This window comes from Coregonus lavaretus, assembly GCF_964263955.1.
Source record: "Coregonus lavaretus genome assembly, contig: HAP1_SCAFFOLD_436, whole genome shotgun sequence".
NCBI lineage: Eukaryota > Metazoa > Chordata > Actinopteri > Salmoniformes > Salmonidae > Coregonus > Coregonus lavaretus.
The window spans coordinates 56,984-77,500 of record NW_028161380.1 but is presented as its reverse complement, the minus strand read 5'-3'; the positions used below and the strand labels follow the sequence as shown (position 1 = coordinate 77,500).

General features: G+C 45.3%; 1 protein-coding gene across 1 annotated transcript in view; it reads right to left on the bottom strand.

Moving 5' to 3' along the window:
• Window positions 1–20,517, bottom strand: part of ak5 (adenylate kinase 5) — a 155,522-nt gene that overhangs the window by 111,126 nt on the left and 23,879 nt on the right. The window contains 1 exon segment of the mRNA XM_084195324.1: window positions 14,875–14,988. Within this exon segment, the coding sequence (XP_084051450.1) occupies window positions 14,875–14,988 (114 nt within the window).

Genomic DNA, 20,517 nt, shown 5'->3' with positions numbered 1-20,517 from the left:
ACAAAGTTGTCAGTGCTCAACCTTAACGTGTGTTGACAATACAACAGAACAGATTAACCGGAATTACATTTACTCTCCCGTGTGGCTGAAAATAACCATCTGAAAGCCAAGCCCCTACTAAGCCATGCCTCCAGTCTTCTGATCTGACCCGGTGGATCACCCCTACTAAACCATGCCTCCAGTCTTCTGATCTGACCCGGTGGATCACCCCTACTAAGCCATGCCTCCAATCTTCTGATCTGACCCGGTGGATCACCCCTACTAAACTATGCCTCCAGTCTTCTGATCTGACCCGGTGGATCATAGCTCAATAACCCAACTAAGTGACCCAACTGGCTGGGTCAAAAAATAACCCAACATGTGTTCTGTCCACTATTTACCCAGAGCTGGGTTGTTTTTAACCCAGCATTTCTGTGGGCATGTGGTCCTCTGTAGCTCAGCTGGTAGAGCACGGCGCTTGTAACGCCAGGGTAGTGGGTTCGATCCCCGGGACCATCCATACGTAAAAATGTATGCGCACATGACTGTAAGTCGCTTTGGATAAAAGCGTCTGCTAAATGGCATATTATTATAATATTATTTTTCAGAGTGTAGCCAGCTAGATAGGTTCCCAATCTCCCATCCTCATTACTAGCTACCAAGAAGCCATTTCAGGCTGTCAATCAAGATAGAGTAGCTAGCTTGTCTTAACTATCTCAGCTGGCATGACTGGTGGCCAGGTTGGTAGACTTTAGAAAAGCAAGCAATAACTAAATGTACTGAATAAGACTCACGTTCCTTTCAATCTTTTACCCAGATTAGAGATGCAGAGAAGCGTTGGTTTCTTTAATAAATAACCGCCTGTCAGGAGGACACAGAGCTCAGGAGGTGTGCTGAGATATACAGAACAATACTTGGTTTAAGTGTGTTTGGGACCTTATGATAATACATTCACATTTTAGTCATTTTAGTCCAAAGCGACTTACAGTTAGTGCATTCATCTTAAGTTAGCTAGGTGGGACGACCACTGATTTCCTAGAAACTACCAGGAGAGGTGAAACCACCCCCCCCCCTCCAATACAGCCACTGATTACCAAAATCAGAACAGTCACAAATTGCCCCGCCCCTTAATCCTGGTTGATGTGTCCACTGGGAAGACAGACAGCACTAGACGAAGTAGATGGCCCCAGCTAGACAGACAGCACTAGACGAAGTAGATGGCCCCAGCTAGCCAGACAGCACTAGACGAAGTAGATGGCCCCAGCTAGACAGACAGCACTAGACGAAGTAGATGGCCCGAGCTAGACAGACAGCACTAGACGAAGTAGATGGCCCCAGCTAGACAGACAGCACTAGACGAAGCAGATGGCCCCAGCTAGACAGACAGCACTAGACGAAGCAGATGGCCCCAGCTAGACAGACAGCACTAGACGAAGTAGATGGCCCCAGCTAGACAGACAGCACTAGACGAAGCAGATGGCCCCAGCTAGACAGACAGCACTAGACGAAGCAGATGGCCCCAGCTAGCCAGACAGCACTAGACGAAGCAGATGGCCCCAGCTAGACAGACAGCACTAGACGAAGTAGATGGCCCCAGCTAGACAGACAGCACTAGACGAAGCAGATGGCCCCAGCTAGACAGACAGCACTAGACGAAGTAGATGGCCCCAGCTAGACAGACAGCACTAGACGAAGTAGATGGCCCCAGCTAGACAGACAGCACTAGACGAAGTAGATGGCCCCAGCTAGACAGACAGCACTAGACGAAGTAGATGGCCCCAGCTAGACAGACAGCACTAGACGAAGTAGATGGCCCCAGCTAGACAGACAGCACTAGACGAAGTAGATGGCCCCAGCTAGACAGACAGCACTAGACGAAGTAGATGGCCCCAGCTAGCTAGACAGCACTAGACGAAGTAGATGGCCCCAGCTAGACAGACAGCACTAGACGAAGTAGATGGCCCCAGCTAGACAGACAGCACTAGACGAAGTAGATGGCCCCAGCTAGACAGACAGCACTAGACGAAGTAGATGGCCCCAGCTAGACAGACAGCACTAGACGAAGTAGATGGCCCCAGCTAGACAGACAGCACTAGACAACAACAGATTTAGGACAGAAATGATCCGTATCTCTCCTGGAGATATCAGGAGTCCTCTAGCTATAGATTGAAGCATAATATCATGATATGTTTGTATTAATTATAATGCCATGTATGTGCCTGTAGTGATGAGTGTTGTGTTATGATCCCATGTGTTGTAATGTGGAGGTAATATCCTGGGCGTGTTAGTGCACTATATTGAGATGTGTGATTTACAACAGTCAGAATGACACCCTCATTAAAATGACAATTGAACAGGTAAAGAGGTATGCTTAGATAACCTATGCAGAGAAATATATATTTTGTTATTTTTTTACATAGAATTATGCATAATGATTATGGCTGTAGATTGCAGGAAAAAGCTGTTTCAGGTGTTTGCTCACACACACACACACGCGCACGCACGCACGCACGCACGCACGCACGCACACACGCACACACACACACACACACACACACACACACACACACACACACACACACACACACACACACACACACACACACAGACACACACACACACACACACACACAGACTCTCTGTCTACACCCAACACACTCCTCAGTAATATGTGTGAAATAAGGAAGGAGAAGAGGAGGACAAGATGGGTGCAGAGGAGGAGGAGGAGAGGAGGAGAGGAGGAGGAGAAGAGGAGGAGAGGAGAGGAGGAGAGGAGGAGAGGAGGAGGAGAGGAGGAGGAGAGGAGGAGAGGAGGAGGATAGGAGGAGGAGAGGAGATGGGAGGAGGAGAGGAGGAGGAGAGGAGATGGGAGGAGGAGGAGGAGGAGGAGGAGGAGGAGGAGAGGAGGAGATGGGAGGAGAGGAGGAGATGAGAGGAGGAGGAGGAGGAGGAGGAGGAGAGGAGGAGGAGGAGAGGAGGAGGAGGAGAGGAGATGGGAGGAGGAGAGGAGGAGGAGATGGGGGAGAATGCACTCTTTGACACTTGTTAGCGTTCACTGCTGAAGCAGCCAGACAGAGTCAGTCTAATGACTCTTTGACTCCAACTATCGACTTCTGATAGGTAGCGTTAGCTAGCACTAGTTGGCTATACCTGCGCCAAAACTCATCCTATAGCTTATTCTCCATCTTCTTTTTAAATAATGAGCCAGCATGTTTTCATCACTTTTATTCCATGACTGATCAAAACTAGTTTTCTCATGGCTCTCTCTTGTCCCTCTGCATCAGACATATGGTGAGCAAGATGTTTAGAACATCAAATCACAATAAAATCACAGTATGGAATTGCAATACATCGGCACCTAAGCATCGTCATAATATTGTATCGTGAGGTCCCTGGCAACACACCGACCAACCTCCCATACTTTAGTTTCTGTCTACAGTAACTACACTACACCATTAGAAGCTATCTTACGTCTTGGAGGTGCTCAGAAATATGTAGATTATGTTTTGCATGGCTCTGAGGCCAGGCTGAACAGATTGGTCATGCAATGGTTGGATTTACCAGGACATTTACATATTACCGCTGGACTTGTTTAAAAGTAACAATGTACTGGACTTGATTAAAGGTAGAAATGTACTGGAGTTGTTTAAACCCTGTCCTCTACAACAGCCAATAAAAACAACCCTGTCCTCTACAACAGCCAATCAAAACAACCCTGTCCTCTAAAACAGCCAATCAAAACAGAGTCTATCACTCTAGACAAGCGGCATGTCGCTGGCTGCCTCAGCATCTGCAGGGGAGATGAAGGAGCATTTTCTGTCTCACGCCCACACACTGCATCTTACCCCCTGGACGAGTATAATAATAGTTCATATAAAGTGGTAATAAAATGCAATAGGAATCTGTTGGCACAGGATAGAAGAAGAGAAAAGAACAAGAACACAACAAGAGGGTCGTAAATTATTTCTTATTAAGCAAAACAAATTGTCTCTTCACCTGCAACCCACCAGCACACAGCTCAAAGGTCCACCAACGCTCTGTCTCCTCCACCTCCTCCATCTCCTCTATCCCCCCCGCCTCCTCTATCTCCTCCATCTCCTCTATCCTCTCTATCTCCTCTATCGTCTCTATCTCTCCATCTCCTCTGTCTCCTCTATCTTCTCTGTCTCCTCTATCCCCTCTCTCTCGCTATCTCCTCTATCTCATCTATCCCCTCTATCTCCGCTATCTCCTCTATCCCCTCTATCTCCTCTATCTCTCCATCTCCTCTGTCTCCTCTATCCCCTCTGTCTCCTCTGTGTCCTCTATCCCCTCTATCTCCTATATCTCTCCATCTCCTCTGTCTCCTCTATCTCATCTGTCTCCTCTATCTCCTCCATCTCCTCTATCCCTCTATCTCCTCTATCGTCTCTATCTCTCCATCTCCTCTATCTCTCGATGTCCTCTGTCCCCTCTATCTCCTCTATCTCCTCTGTATCCTCTATCTTCTCTGTCTCCTCTATCCCCTCTCTCTCGCTATCTCCTCTATCTCATCTATCCCCTCTATCTCCGCTATCTCCTCTATCCCCTCTATCTCCTCTATCTCTCCATCTCCTCTGTCTCCTCTATCCCCTCTGTCTCCTCTGTGTCCTCTATCCCCTCTATCTCCTATATCTCTCCATCCCCTCTGTCTCCTCTATCTCCTCTGTCTCCTCTATCCCCTCTGTCTCCTCTATCCCCTCTATCTCTCTATCTCCTATATCTCTCTATCTCCTCTATCTCTCCATCTCCTCTATCTCCTCTGTCTCCTCTGTCTCCTCTGTCTCCTCTATCTCTCCATCTCCTCTATCTCTCCATCTCCTCTATCTCTCCATCTCCTCTATCCCTCTATTTAGTCAATATTTCATTAATGCAGCATCATGGATATGGTGTGTGTGCGAACTCCCTGGTGTTCATGTAGGTCTTGTCTAAAAGCAGATAAATGCTAATTGAGCACTAATGTGATAATGAGTGCATCCTGCCATCACACACACACGATAAAGACTGCCCTTCACCGTCTAAATGCATTCTACCGATATCTCGCTCATCGGCCACTCGACCATGAAGCAGGAATCTCCATTAACAGCCCCTAGTTGGCCAGCGACAATGCTAGCCAACATTGAGCATTGCTGGAATGTCGTGTTTGTGTGTTGAGAGTTCAGTTGTTGTTCAGAGAGTTCTGAGAAACAGCAGAGCGACACTGTGTGTGTGTGTGTGTGTGTGTGTGTGTGTGTGTGTGTGTGTGTGTGTGTGTGTGTGTGTGTGTGTGTGTGTGTGTGTGTGTGTGTTCACTTCAACAGCTGATCTCCAGCCTGAATGGGTTGAAACCATGTCAAGTGAATTTGAACAGTTACAGCAGCATCTGTCTGGGTAACACTTTATCTGGACTGTCCCAAGTAGATGGTTTGTAAATGGTTGGTAGATGGTTGGTAGATGGTTGGTAGATGGTTTGTAGATGGTTGGTAGATGGTTTGTAGATGGTTTGTAGATGGTTGGTAGATGGTTGGTAGATGGTTGGTAGATGGTTGGTAGATGGTTTGTAGATGGTTTGTAGATGGTTTGTAGATGGTTGGTAGATGGTTGGTAGATGGTTGGTAGATGGTTTGTAGATGGTTGGTAGATGGTTGGTAGATGGTTTGTAGATGGTTTGTAGATGGTTGGTAGATGGTTTGTAGATGGTTTGTAGATGGCTGGTAGATGGTTTGTAGATGGTTTGTAGATGGTTGGTAGATGGTTGGTAGATGGTTGGTAGATGGTTGGTAGATGGTTTGTAGATGGTTGGTAGATGGTTGGTAGATGGTTTGTAGATGGTTTGTAGATGGTTGGTAGATGGTTTGTAGATGGTTTGTAGATGGTTGGTAGATGGTTTGTAGATGGTTTGTAGATGGTTGGTAGATGGTTTGTAAATGGTTTGTAGATGGTTGGTAGATGGTTTGTAAATGGTTTGTAGATGGTTGGTAGATTATTATTATTATTATTATTATTATTATTATTTTTATTTTTATTTTTTTGGCCTACAAAGGGGGTTTGTAGATGGTTGGTAGATGGTTGGTAGATGGTTTGTAGATGGTTGGTAGATGGTTTGTAAATGGTTGGTAGATGGTTGGTAGATGGTTGGTAGATGGTTGGTAGATGGTTGGTAGATGGTTTGTAGATGGTTTGTAGATGGTTTGTAGATGGTTGGTAGATGGTTGGTAGATGGTTGGTAGATGGTTTGTAGATGGTTGGTAGATGGTTTGTAGATGGTTGGTAGATGGTTGATAGATGGTTTGTAGATGGTTGGTAGATGTTCAGTAGATGTTCAATAACGGTCAACAACATTTCAACTAACTATCCACTTACCCTAACCCTAGCCCTAGCCCTAGCCCTAACCTTTACCTCTATCCTAACACTAAACTTTACCCTACCCCTAGTCCTAACCCTAACCTTAAGCCTTACCCTAAACCTAACCCTAAACCTAACCCTAACCCTAAAACCTGTCGCATGCTTGCCAGTCGAAACATTTTGCGCGTATATTTTGACAACATTTTGTGACGTTTTCGTTCGTTTTGGTGTTCGACAGGTTCACACACACCATTTCTTTTCTTGAGGCACTTCAAAGTTCAGTAGCCGAAATCTACTCCCCTTCGTCAGTGATTGGTCAACAGTTCTTCTCCTAGTAGGAGTGGGAAACTATGGACGGGATTCTTCAATTAAGTGTTTGTTGTCATTCAACGAGAGACTACTCGTTTTTTTCTTTGATAAATTCTGAGGATATGTTGTTGCTACGGCATCTCAAAGGGGGAAAAACAGTAATATTGCCATTAAGGGAATTCTGCTACGAGCAAACCGAACCCAAGCTTTTGCTTATCAACAGATACTTTGTTGATAGTATGATCATATGTAGATCATCTACAGTGGGGAGAACAAGTATTTGATACACTGCCGATTTTGCAGGTTTTCCTACTTACAAAGCATGTAGAGGTCTGTAATTTTTTATCATAGGTACACTTCAACTGTGAGAGATGGAATCTAACACAAAAATCCAGAAAATCACATTGTATGATTTTTAAGTAATTAATTTGCATTTTATTGCATGACATAAGTATTTGATACATCAGAAAAGCAGAACTTAATATTTGGTACTGTGACGCCCCTCCCACTCTGTGACGCCCCTCCCACTCTGTGACGCCCCTCCCACTCTGTGACGCCCCTCCCACTCTGTCTGCCGCGTTCTCTCTCTCTTTGCTCTTGTTTCCTTATTAGGATGAAATCTCTGCCTTTTATTACACCTTTTGGTCTGTACTCGTATTCGATTATGAGTTTCGGCCTGCGTAATGCACCTGCCACTTTTCAGCGACTTATGAACAGGGTTGTCTCTGGTCTGGCCGGGTGTGCTGTTTATCTGGACGATGTAGTGATACTAGGGAGGAACATCTGTCCCGTATTCAAGCCTTGTTCGAACGTCGCCTCACGATAAATTTGGCTAAATGTGTGTTTGCTCAGGCGACTGTGACATACCTTGGAAAGGTGGTTGGGCAGGGTGAAGTGCATCCTGTTCGGGCTAAAGTGGAGGTGTGAACATGTACAATTTGTCAGTTTGGGACCCGCTGTTCCGGGGTCCTTGTTGGTCCCTGGTTTTATGGGGGGGGGGTGACGCCCCTCCCACTCTGTGACGCCCCTCCCACTCTGTGACGCCCCTCCCACTCTGTCTGCCGCGTTCTCTCTCTCTTTGCTCTTGTTTCCTTATTAGGATGCCGGTGGGCGGAGTTGGGAGGGTCGTCAGCTACATGGGAAACACCTGGGCGCGTGTGTGTCCCAGGATAAATGGACCTCTTCCACATTCATTGGGGAGACTCTCTCCATGCAGACACCTTATTGATTGTTGTTGTGGTATTTTTGGTTGTTTGCTTTGGCACCTTTCAACACTTTGCATTATAACATTTTATGCAAAACACTCACTTACACTACTGATTACACACACCATTGTTAAGTTTATTTAGTTTACTTTAGTTAATAAATATATATTTTGGTATTCCTTGTCTCCACGGTGTCTCCCTTTTTGTTACGAACTTGAGCCGACAAGTGGGGGCTCGTTCGGGATCTTGAACATGTTGTGTTTGGGAGAAAACGTGGAGTTAATGTCAAATTCTGTAGGGTCTTTGTTTGTAAATTTTGTTGGGTTTGTTTGAGTTTGATAGGCCCAGTATTGGTTGCCTTTGGTTTTTTGGGTTGTGTACTGCGTTGGAGAGAGACATTGGTTAGTTTCCAGGCCCTGCCCAGCCTGGAAACTCTTGCTCGACTCGCTGTTGGGGCATCGGTCTGAGGAGGTGAGTACAATCGGCTGTGTACCTCAGTGGGAGATTTGGATAGGGTAGTGACATTTGCTACCCGGAGCTATAGCCTTTTACCCTGATAGGCTTAGTGACGTGTTATGTTTTGGAATACGTTGGGTATGGTTAAATGTTTTATTTTTGTGTGGTGTCTGTGGACTGAGCAGTTGTCTCGGGGGCACATCCGTGGCTTGGGGGAATCTACCAGCGTGCTGGGGGGGTTTAATTCCTTGCCAGCGGGCTACAGTGCATAATTACCCACCGCGAATCCGCACGAAGACTAGGGTTGAGTTATTGTCGTTTTTGGGGAAGCTCCATATCCCATCTCTATTCTGTGGTGCTCGGTGTGATTGTCATCTCTCTCGTTGTGTCTGGTGTGCTCAGCAGAGGGGTTGAGCGAGATTATTGTGATATATATATATATATTTATTTATTATTGTGATATATATATATACAGTGGGGAAAAAAAGTATTTAGTCAGCCACCAATTGTGCAAGCTCTCGCACTTAAAAAGATGAGAGAGGCCTGTAATTTTCATCATAGGTACACGTCAACTATGACAGACGAATTGAGAAAAAAAAATCCAGAAAATCACATTGTAGGATTTTTTATGAATTTATTTGCAAATTATGGTGGAAAATAAGTATTTGGTCACCTACAAACAAGCAAGATTTCTGGCTCTCACAGACCTGTAACTTCTTATTTAAGAGGCTCCTCTGTCCTCCACTCGTTACCTGTATTAATGGCACCTGTTTTAACTTGTTATCAGTATAAAATACACCTGTCCACAACCTCAAACAGTCACACTCCAAACTCCACTATGGCCAAGACCAAAGAGCTGTCAAAGGACACCAGAAACAAAATTGTAGACCTGCACCAGGCTGGGAAGACTGAATCTGCAATAGGTAAGCAGCTTGGTTTGAAGAAATCAACTGTGGGAGCAATTATTAGGAAATGGAAAACATACAAGACCACTGATAATCTCCCTCGATCTGGGGCTCCACGCAAGATCTCACCCCGTGGGGTCAAAATGATCACAAGAATGGTGAGCAAAAATCCCAGAACCACACAGGGGGACCTAGTGAATGACCTGCAGAGAGTTGGGACCAAAGTAACAAAGCCTACCATCAGTAACACACTACGCTGCCAGGGACTCAAATTCTGCAGTGCCAGACGTGTCCCCCTGCTTAAGCCAGTACATGTCCAGGCCCATCTGAAGTTTGCTAGAGTGCATTTGGATGATCCAGAAGAGGATTGGGAGAATGTCATATGGTCAGATGAAACCAAAATATAACTTTTTGGTAAAAACTCAACTCGTCGTGTTTGGAGGACAAAGAATGCTGAGTTGCATCCAAAGAACACCATACCTACTGTGAAGCATGGGGGTGGAAACATCATGCTTTGGGGCTGTTTTTCTGCAAAGGGACCAGGACGACTGATCTGTGTAAAGGAAAGAATGAATGGGGCCATGTATCGTGAGATTTTGAGTGAAAACCTCCTTCCATCAGCAAGGGCATTGAAGATGAAACGTGGCTGGGTCTTTCAGCATGACAATGATCCCAAACACACCGCCCGGGCAACGAAGGAGTGGCTTCGTAAGAAGCATTTCAAGGTCCTGGAGTGGCCTAGCCAGTCTCCAGATCTCACCCCCATAGAAAATCTTTGGAGGGAGTTGAAAGTCCGTGTTGCCCAGCGACAGCCCCAAAACATCACTGCTCTAGAGGAGATCTGCATGGAGGAATGGGCCAAAATACCAGCAACAGTGTGTGAAAACCTTGTGAAGACTTACAGAAAATGTTTGACCTGTGTCATTGCCAACAAAGGGTATATAACAAAGTATTTAGAAACTTTTGTTATTGACCAAATACGTATTTTCCACCATAATTTGCAAATAAATTCATTAAAAATCCTACAATGTGATTTTCTGGACATTTTTTTCTCATTTTGTCTGTCATAGTTGATGTGTACCTATGATGAAAATTACAGGCCTCTCTCATCTTTTTAAGTGGGAGAACTTGCACAATTGGTGGCTGACTAAATACTTTTTTTTTTTTCAGTGTTCTACATCAGTTCACTCCTGACACATTGTCTCATGCCCAGGGCCATGTGAAAGGCCATATTGATCCAGACTATTTACCTTTCATTACGGAGGGTTTTGTGTCTATGGTAGGAAGTAAGAACCTAGTGCCAGTAAAGATCCTAAGAGACACAGGTGCCTCTGAATCATTTGTGTTGGAATCTGTGTTACCCTTCTCTGCGGAGACTGATTCGGGGAATAGTGTTCTAATTAGGGGAATAGGTTTGAACACTCTGTCAGTTCCATTGCATAAACTGATGTTGGATTGTGGACCGGTGAAAGGTGAGGTTGTTGTGGGGGTGCGTCCTTCATTGCCTTTTGAGGGTATTGACGTGATCCTTGGGAATAACTTGGCTGGGGAGCGTGTGTGGCCTATCGTGTCTCCATCTTTAGTGGTTTCCACTAAGCCGTCAATTGTAGGGATTCCTGATGAGAGTGCGCAGAATTTCCCAGAGGTGTTTTCTGCGTGTGCAGTGACGCGTTCTATGATCCATGACGACCTGGTCGCGGAACTGGCTAACGAGAATACCACAAAGAAGTCTGTTACTGTTTTCCCTGTTATCCCGTTATCTGTATCCCGCTCCGATTTAATCGAGGCGCAACGGACTGACCCTACATTAGAAGAGTTGCGGGACCAAATTGTGCCTGTGGAACAGTTGGGAGATGTCGCACAGGGTTATTGGGTCCTGATGAGAAAGTGGATGTCTCATTGTAGTTGTTTTCTGGGGGAGGCGATTAGTCAGGTTGTGGTACCAGTTAAGCTTCGTGAGTTGGTGTTGACAACTTCTCACAACGACATTGCTGGACATATGGGGGTGAGGAAAACCTACAATCGCAAACTGAGACATTTCTTTTGGCCAAGATTAAAGAGGGATGTCTCTGATTTCATCAAAACTTGTCACACCTGTCAATTAACTGTTAAACCTAATCAAGCTATTAAGCCGGTACCACTGTTCCCTATTCCTGTACTCAGTAAACCTTTTGAGTATCTGATTATTGACTGTGTTGGTCCTCTGCCTCGTTCTAGAAAGGGTAGTAATTATTTGTTGACTGTGATGTGTCAGACCACTAGGTTTCCTGCTGCCTATCCTCTCCGGTCTATCACCACTAAGGCTGTGCTAAAAGCTTTGACTCAGTTTCTCTCACTGTTTGGAATCCCTAAGGTCATTCAAAGTAATCAAGGATCTAATTTCACCTCTAATCTCTTTGGTCAGGTTCTCCAACAGCTCCATATTAAAACACCACTTGTCTAGCGCCTATCATGCGCAAAGTCAAGGAGCACTGGAACGTTTCCATCAAACACTTAAGTCTTTGTTGAGAGCTTATTGTACTGAGATGGATAAGGATTGGGAGGAGGGGTTGCCTTGGTTACTGTTAGCCGCTAGGGGGGTTTCACAGGAGAGCATGGGTTTTAGTCCAAATGACCTAGTGTTTGGACATAGGGTGCGTGGGCTTTTATCTGTTCTCCAGGATGACTGGAACTCTCCCGAGCCTCCTCAGTCCCTGTTATCGTATGTGTGTGATATTTCAGCGACGCTTGTATGCCGCTGGTGAAATGGCTAAAGAGAAGCTATCATCTTCACAGGACAGGATGAAGAGCATATATATGATCGCCGAGCTGAGCCTCGTCACTTTAGTCCAGGTGATCAGGTTCTGGCTCTGCTGCCAATTGTTGGTTCTCCTTTTCAGCCAAGTTTCAAGGTCCATAGACAGTGGAGCGCCAGTACACTGAGCAAAATGATCTAGTTGCCACTCCAGAACGGAGGAAAGCACCAACTGGGCCATGTACATTTGTTAAAACCCTATTATGCACGTTCCTCTGAGACTGAACAGGGGAGGGTCTACAGAGGACGGTAAGGCTGTTCTTTTGGCTGATACTGTTTATTCCCTGGGTTCTGGTCATGCTAGGTCTGTGCAGGAGCAAGCAAGAAGATGTTTCTGGTCCCGACGATTGCATACTGCAGGGTAGATTGAAAAATTCAGAGACACTGGAGATTTTAGATAGCCTTCTTACACATCTACCTGTTGATGGGCGGAAAGAGATGGTTGGTTTGATTCAAGATATTTCCAGGTTTGTTTTCTGATGCACCTACACGTACAAACTTAATAGAACATGATATTGACATTGGAGATGCTGACCCCATTCGTCAACGGTTCTATAGAGTTTCTTCAGAGAAACTGCGTTGTCTGGATGCTGAGGTCAGGTACATGCTGGAGAGTAAAATAGCAGAGCCTTCTTTCTCCAGTTGGGCTTCTCCCTGTATCTTGGTCAGTAAATCGGATGGAACAAACAGATTTTGTACGGACTACCGTAAGGTAAACGATGTCACTAAGCCGGATTCATTTCCTCTTCCTCAGATGGAGGACTGCATTGATCAAGTCGGCGCAGCTAAGTTTGTGAGCAAATTTGACCTGTTAAAGGGCTATTGGCAGGTGCCACTGACGAGTAGGGCACGTGAAATCTCTGCCTTTATTACACCTTTTGGTCTGTACACGTATTCGGTTATGAGTTTCGGCCTGCGTAATGCACCTGCCACTTTTCAGCGACTTATGAACAGGGTTGTCTCTGGTCTGGCCGGGTGCGCTGTTTATCTGGACGATGTAGTGATATATGCAGATACTTGGGAGGAACATCTGTCCCGTATTCAAGCCTTGTTCGAACGTCTGGCTGCGGGTCGCCTCACGATAAATTTGGCTAAATGTGTGTTTGCTCAGGCGACTGTGACATACCTTGGAAAGGTGGTTGGGCAGGGTGAAGTGCATCCTGTTCGGGCTAAAGTGGAGGTGTGAACATGTACAATTTGTCAGTTTGGGACCCAGAGGCTGGTACGCTGTTCCGGGGTCCTTGTTGGTCCCTGGTTTTATGCAAAACACTCACTTACACTACTGATTACACACACCATTGTTAAGTTTATTTAGTTTACTTTAGTTAATATTTAGTTTACTTTAGTTGGTATTCCTTGTCTCCACGGTGTCTCCCTTTTTGTTACGAACTTGAGCCGGTTCGTGACAGTACAGAAACCTTTGTTTGCAATTACAGAGATCATACGTTTACTGTAGGTCTTGACCAGGTTTGCACACACTGCAGAAGGGACTTTGGCCCACTCCTCCATACAGACCTTCTCCAGATCCTTCAGGTTTCGGGGCTGTCGCTGGGCAATACGGACCTTCAGCTCCCTCCAAAGATTTTCTATTGGGTTCAGGTCTGGAGACTGGCTAGGCCACTCCAGGACCTTGAGATGCTTCTTACGGAGCCACTCCTTAGTTGCCCTGGCTGTGTGTTTCGGGTCGTTGTCATGCTGGAAGACCCAGCCACGACCCATCTTCAATTCTCTTACTGAGGGAAGGAGGTTGTTGGCCAAGATCTCGCGATACATGGCCCCATCCATCCTCCCCTCAATACAGTGCAGTCGTCCTGTCCCCTTTGCAGAAAAGCATCCCCAAAGAATGATGTTTCCACCTCCATGCTTCACGGTTGGGATGGTGTTCTTGGGGTTGTACTCATCCTTCTTCTTCCTCCAAACACGGCGAGTTTAGACCAAAAAGCTCTATTTTTGTCTCATCAGACCACATGACCTTCTCCGATTCCTCCTCTGGATCATCCAGATGGTCATTGGCAAACTTCAGACGGGCCTGGACATGCGCTGGCTTGAGCAGGGGGACCTTGCATGCGCTGCAGGATTTTAATCCATGACGGCGTAGTGTGTTACTAATGGTTTTCTTTCAGACTGTGGTCCCAGCTCTCTTCAGGTCATTGACCAGGTCCTGCCGTGTAGTTCTGGGCTGATCCCTCACCTTCCTCATGATCATTGATGCCCCACGAGGTGAGATCTTGTATGGAGCCCCAGACCGAGGGTGATTGACCGTCATCTTGAACTTCTTCCATTTTCTAATAATTGCGCCAACAGTTGGTGCCTTCTCACCAAGCTGCTTGCCTATTGTCCTGTAGCCCATCCCAGCCTTGTGCAGGTCTACAATTGTATCCCTGATGTCCTTATACAGCTCTCTGGTATTGGCCATTGTGGAGAGGTTGGAGTCTGTTTGATTGAGTGTGTGGACAGGTGTCTTTTATACAGGTAACGAGTTCAAACAGGTGCAGTTAATTCAGGTAATGAGTGGAGAACAGGAGAGCTTCTTAAAGAAAAACTAACAGGTCTGTGAGAGCCGGGATTCTTACTGGTTGGTAGGTGATCAAATACTTATGTCCTGCAATAAAATGCAAATGAATAACTTAAAAATCATACAATGTGATTTTCTGGATTTTTGTTTTAGATTCCGTCTCTCAGAGTTGAAGTGTACCTATGATAAAAAATTACAGACCTCTACGTGCTTTGTAAGTAGGAAAACCTGCAAAATCGGCAGTGTATCAAATACTTGTTCTCCCCACTGTATATGGGACTGTCCAAATACAGAGTGACCTCTGTCCGTGTGGGAAGCCTCAGTATTGGCCATGTTCAACCAGCCACACCCCTCAGGTCTCTTTCTCACCTGGTCCTCAAATGACAGCGCCTGTCCCACATCACGGGGGAACCCGTCGATCACGATCCCACTGGCGTCTGGAATCTTCATGATCTTCTGTTTAATCTCAGTGATGGTGGTCTCCTGTAAGGAAATGGAGCTAGTGTCAAAATGGAAATCAACAACCTACAGAAAAAAATAACTACTATGACACAGTGAAGATTCTGATGCAGAGACTAACAGCATAGTATTCCACTGCCCTGTGTGTTGATAGAGACTAACAGCATAGTATTCCACTGCCCTGTGTATTGATAGAGACTAACAGCATAGTATTCCACTGCCCTGTGTGTTGATAGAGACTAACAGCATAGTATTCCACTGCCCTGTGTATTGATAGAGACTAACAGCATAGTATTCCACTGCCCTGTGTGTTGATAGAGACTAACAGCATAGTATTCCACTGCCCTGTGTGTTGATAGAGACTAACAGCATAGTATTCCACTGCCCTGTGTGTTGATAGAGACTAACAGCATAGTATTCCACTGCCCTGATGTAGAGACTAACAGCATAGTATTCCACTGCCCTGTGTGTTGGTACTGATGTAGAGACTAACAGCATAGTATTCCACTGCCCTGTGTGTTGATACTGATGTAGAGACTAACAGCATAGTATTCCACTGCCCTGTGTGTTGATAGAGACTAACAGCATAGTATTCCCCTGCCCTGTGTGTTGATACTGATGTAGAGACTAACAGCATAGTATTCCACTGCCCTGTGTGTTGATAGAGACTAACAGCATAGTATTCCACTGCCCTGTGTGTTGATAGAGACTAACAGCATAGTATTCCACTGCCCTGTGTGTTGATAGAGACTAACAGCATAGTATTCCACTGCCCTGTGTGTTGATAGAGACTAACATCATAGTATTCCACTGCCCTGTGTGTTGATACTGATGTAGAGACTAACAGCATAGTATTCCACTGCCCTGTGTGTTGATAGAGACTAACAGCATAGTATTCCACTGCCCTGTGTGTTGATAGAGACTAACATCATAGTATTCCACTGCCCTGTGTGTTGATACTGATGTAGAGACTAACAGCATAGTATTCCCCTGCCCTGTGTGTTGGTACTGATGTAGAGACTAACAGCATAGTATTCCCCTGCCCTGTGTGTTGATACTGATGTAGAGACTAACAGCATAGTATTCCCCTGCCCTGTGTGTTGATACTGATGTAGAGACTAACAGCATAGTATTCCCCTGCCCTGTGTGTTGATAGAGACTAACAGCATAGTATTCCACTGCCCTGTGTGTTGATAGAGACTAACAGCATAGTATTCCCCTGCCCTGTGTGTTGATAGAGACTAACAGCATAGTATTCCACTGCCCTGTGTGTTGATACTGATGTAGAGACTAACAGCATAGTATTCCCCTGCCCTGTGTGTTGATAGAGACTAACAGCATAGTATTCCCCTGCCCTGTGTGTTGGTACTGATGTAGAGACTAACAGCATAGTATTCCACTGCCCTGTGTGTTGGTACTGATGTAGAGACTAACAGCATAGTATTCCCCTGCCCTGTGTGTTGATAGAGACTAACAGCATAGTATTCCCCTGCCCTGTGTGTTGATAGAGACTAACAGCATAGTATTCCCCTGCCCTGTGTGTTGATAGAGACTAACAGCATAGTATTCCACTGCCCTGTGTGTTGATACTGATGTAGAGACTAACAGCATAGTATTCCACTGCCCTGTGTGTTGATACTGATGTAGAGACTAACAGCATAGTATTCCCCTGCCCTGATGTAGAGACTAACAGCATAGTATTCCCCTGCCCTGTGTGTTGATAGAGACTAACAGCATAGTATTCCCCTGCCCTGTGTGTTGATACTGATGTAGAGACTAACAGCATAGTATTCCACTGCCCTGTGTGTTGATACTGATGTAGAGACTAACAGCATAGTATTCCACTGCCCTGTGTGTTGATACTGATGTAGAGACTAACAGCATAGTATTCCACTGCCCTGTGTGTTGATAGAGACTAACAGCATAGTATTCCACTGCCCTGTGTGTTGATACTGATGTAGAGACTAACAGCATAGTATTCCCCTGCCCTGTGTGTTGATAGAGACTAACAGCATAGTATTCCACTGCCCTGTGTGTTGATACTGATGTAGAGACTAACAGCATAGTATTCCACTGCCCTGTGTGTTGGTACTGATGTAGAGACTAACAGCATAGTATTCCACTGCCCTGTGTGTTGATACTGATGTAGAGACTAACAGCATAGTATTCCCCTGCCCTGTGTGTTGATACTGATGTAGAGACTAACAGCATAGTATTCCACTGCCCTGTGTGTTGGTACTGATGTAGAGACTAACAGCATAGTATTCCCCTGCCCTGTGTGTTGATACTGATGTAGAGACTAACAGCATAGTATTCCACTGCCCTGTGTGTTGATAGAGACTAACAGCATATTATTCCCCTGCCCTGTGTGTTGATACTGATGTAGAGACTAACAGCATAGTATTCCACTGCCCTGTGTGTTGATAGAGACTAACAGCATAGTATTCCCCTGCCCTGTGTGTTGATAGAGACTAACAGCATAGTATTCCACTGCCCTGTGTGTTGGTACTGATGTAGAGACTAACAGCATAGTATTCCACTGCCCTGTGTGTTGATACTGATGTAGAGACTAACAGCATAGTATTCCCCTGCCCTGTGTGTTGATACTGATGTAGAGACTAACAGCATAGTATTCCACTGCCCTGTGTGTTGATACTGATGTAGAGACTAACAGCATAGTATTCCACTGCACTGTGTGTTGATACTGATGTAGAGACTAACAGCATAGTATTCCACTGCCCTGTGTGTTGGTACTGATGTAGAGACTAACAGCATAGTATTCCCCTGCCCTGTGTGTTGATAGAGACTAACAGCATAGTATTCCCCTGCCCTGTGTGTTGATAGAGACTAACAGCATAGTATTCCCCTGCCCTGTGTGTTGATAGAGACTAACAGCATAGTATTCCACTGCCCTGTGTGTTGATACTGATGTAGAGACTAACAGCATAGTATTCCACTGCCCTGTGTGTTGATACTGATGTAGAGACTAACAGCATAGTATTCCCCTGCCCTGATGTAGAGACTAACAGCATAGTATTCCACTGCCCTGTGTGTTGGTACTGATGTAGAGACTAACAGCATAGTATTCCACTGCCCTGTGTGTTGGTACTGATGTAGAGACTAACAGCATAGTATTCCCCTGCCCTGTGTGTTGATACTGATGTAGAGACTAACAGCATAGTATTCCACTGCCCTGTGTGTTGATACTGATGTAGAGACTAACAGCATAGTATTCCACTGCCCTGTGTGTTGGTACTGATGTAGAGACTAACAGCATAGTATTCCACTGCCCTGTGTGTTGATACTGATGTAGAGACTAACAGCATAGTATTCCCCTGCCCTGTGTGTTGATAGAGACTAACAGCATAGTATTCCCCTGCCCTGTGTGTTGGTACTGATGTAGAGACTAACAGCATAGTATTCCACTGCCCTGTGTGTTGGTACTGATGTAGAGACTAACAGCATAGTATTCCCCTGCCCTGTGTGTTGATACTGATGTAGAGACTAACAGCATAGTATTCCACTGCCCTGTGTGTTGATAGAGACTAACAGCATATTATTCCCCTGCCCTGTGTGTTGATACTGATGTAGAGACTAACAGCATAGTATTCCACTGCCCTGTGTGTTGATAGAGACTAACAGCATAGTATTCCCCTGCCCTGTGTGTTGATAGAGACTAACAGCATAGTATTCCACTGCCCTGTGTGTTGGTACTGATGTAGAGACTAACAGCATAGTATTCCACTGCCCTGTGTGTTGATACTGATGTAGAGACTAACAGCATAGTATTCCCCTGCCCTGTGTGTTGGTACTGATGTAGAGACTAACAGCATAGTATTCCCCTGCCCTGTGTGTTGATACTGATGTAGAGACTAACAGCATAGTATTCCCCTGCCCTGTGTGTTGATACTGATGTAGAGACTAACAGCATAGTATTCCACTGCCCTGTGTGTTGATAGAGACTAACAGCATAGTATTCCACTGCCCTGTGTGTTGATACTGATGTAGAGACTAACAGCATAGTATTCCACTGCCCTGTGTGTTGATAGAGACTAACAGCATAGTATTCCCCTGCCCTGTGTGTTGATACTGATGTAGAGACTAACAGCATAGTATTCCACTGCACTGTGTGTTGATACTGATGTAGAGACTAACAGCATAGTATTCCACTGCCCTGTGTGTTGGTACTGATGTAGAGACTAACAGCATAGTATTCCACTGCCCTGTGTGTTGATAGAGACTAACAGCATAGTATTCCACTGCCCTGTGTGTTGATACTGATGTAGAGACTAACAGCATAGTATTCCCCTGCCCTGTGTGTTGATAGAGACTAACAGCATAGTATTCCACTGCCCTGTGTGTTGGTACTGATGTAGAGACTAACAGCATAGTATTCCACTGCCCTGTGTGTTGATACTGATGTAGAGACTAACAGCATAGTATTCCCCTGCCCTGTGTGTTGATACTGATGTAGAGACTAACAGCATAGTATTCCACTGCCCTGTGTGTTGATAGAGACTAACAGCATAGTATTCCCCTGCCCTGTGTGTTGATAGAGACTAACAGCATAGTATTCCACTGCCCTGTGTGTTGATACTGATGTAGAGACTAACAGCATAGTATTCCACTGCCCTGTGTGTTGATACTGATGTAGAGACTAACAGCATAGTATTCCCCTGCCCTGTGTGTTGATACTGATGTAGAGACTAACAGCATAGTATTCCACTGCCCTGTGTGTTGATACTGATGTAGAGACTAACAGCATAGTATTCCCCTGCCCTGTGTGTTGATACTGATGTAGAGACTAACAGCATAGTATTCCACTGCCCTGTGTGTTGATACTGATGTAGAGACTAACAGCATAGTATTCCACTGCCCTGTGTGTTGATACTGATGTAGAGACTAACAGCATAGTATTCCCCTGCCCTGTGTGTTGATACTGATGTAGAGACTAACAGCATAGTATTCCACTGCCCTGTGTGTTGATAGAGACTAACAGCATAGTATTCCCCTGCCCTGTGTGTTGGTACTGATGTAGAGACTAACAGCATAGTATTCCCCTGCCCTGTGTGTTGATACTGATGTAGAGACTAACAGCATAGTATTCCACTGCCCTGTGTGTTGATAGAGACTAACAGCATAGTATTCCACTGCCCTGTGTGTTGATACTGATGTAGAGACTAACAGCTTGTTTTAGCATCGCTTGCTCTCCCATGGCTAGAGGGGGCAGTTTTCTCATATCAACAGGGAAAATGCATGATTTCGTGGGAATACAGGACATGAGTAACAACCTAAAAATAACTACAGTACACGACCGTCAATAATGTTTTACTCTATATTGGCTGCACCCTATTCCCCATAGGGCTCTGCTCTAAAGTAGTGCCCTACATGTACACAGGGAATAGGGTGCCATTTGGGATACAACCAAGAAATAACACAGAGATGTAATGTTCCTAAATCCACCAGGCAGATGATATTCCTGTATCCCTGTAGGCAGATATTATGGTCTTAATTCTAATCTGGCTTCCAGCTGTGCCTCATACACCTGGGCAT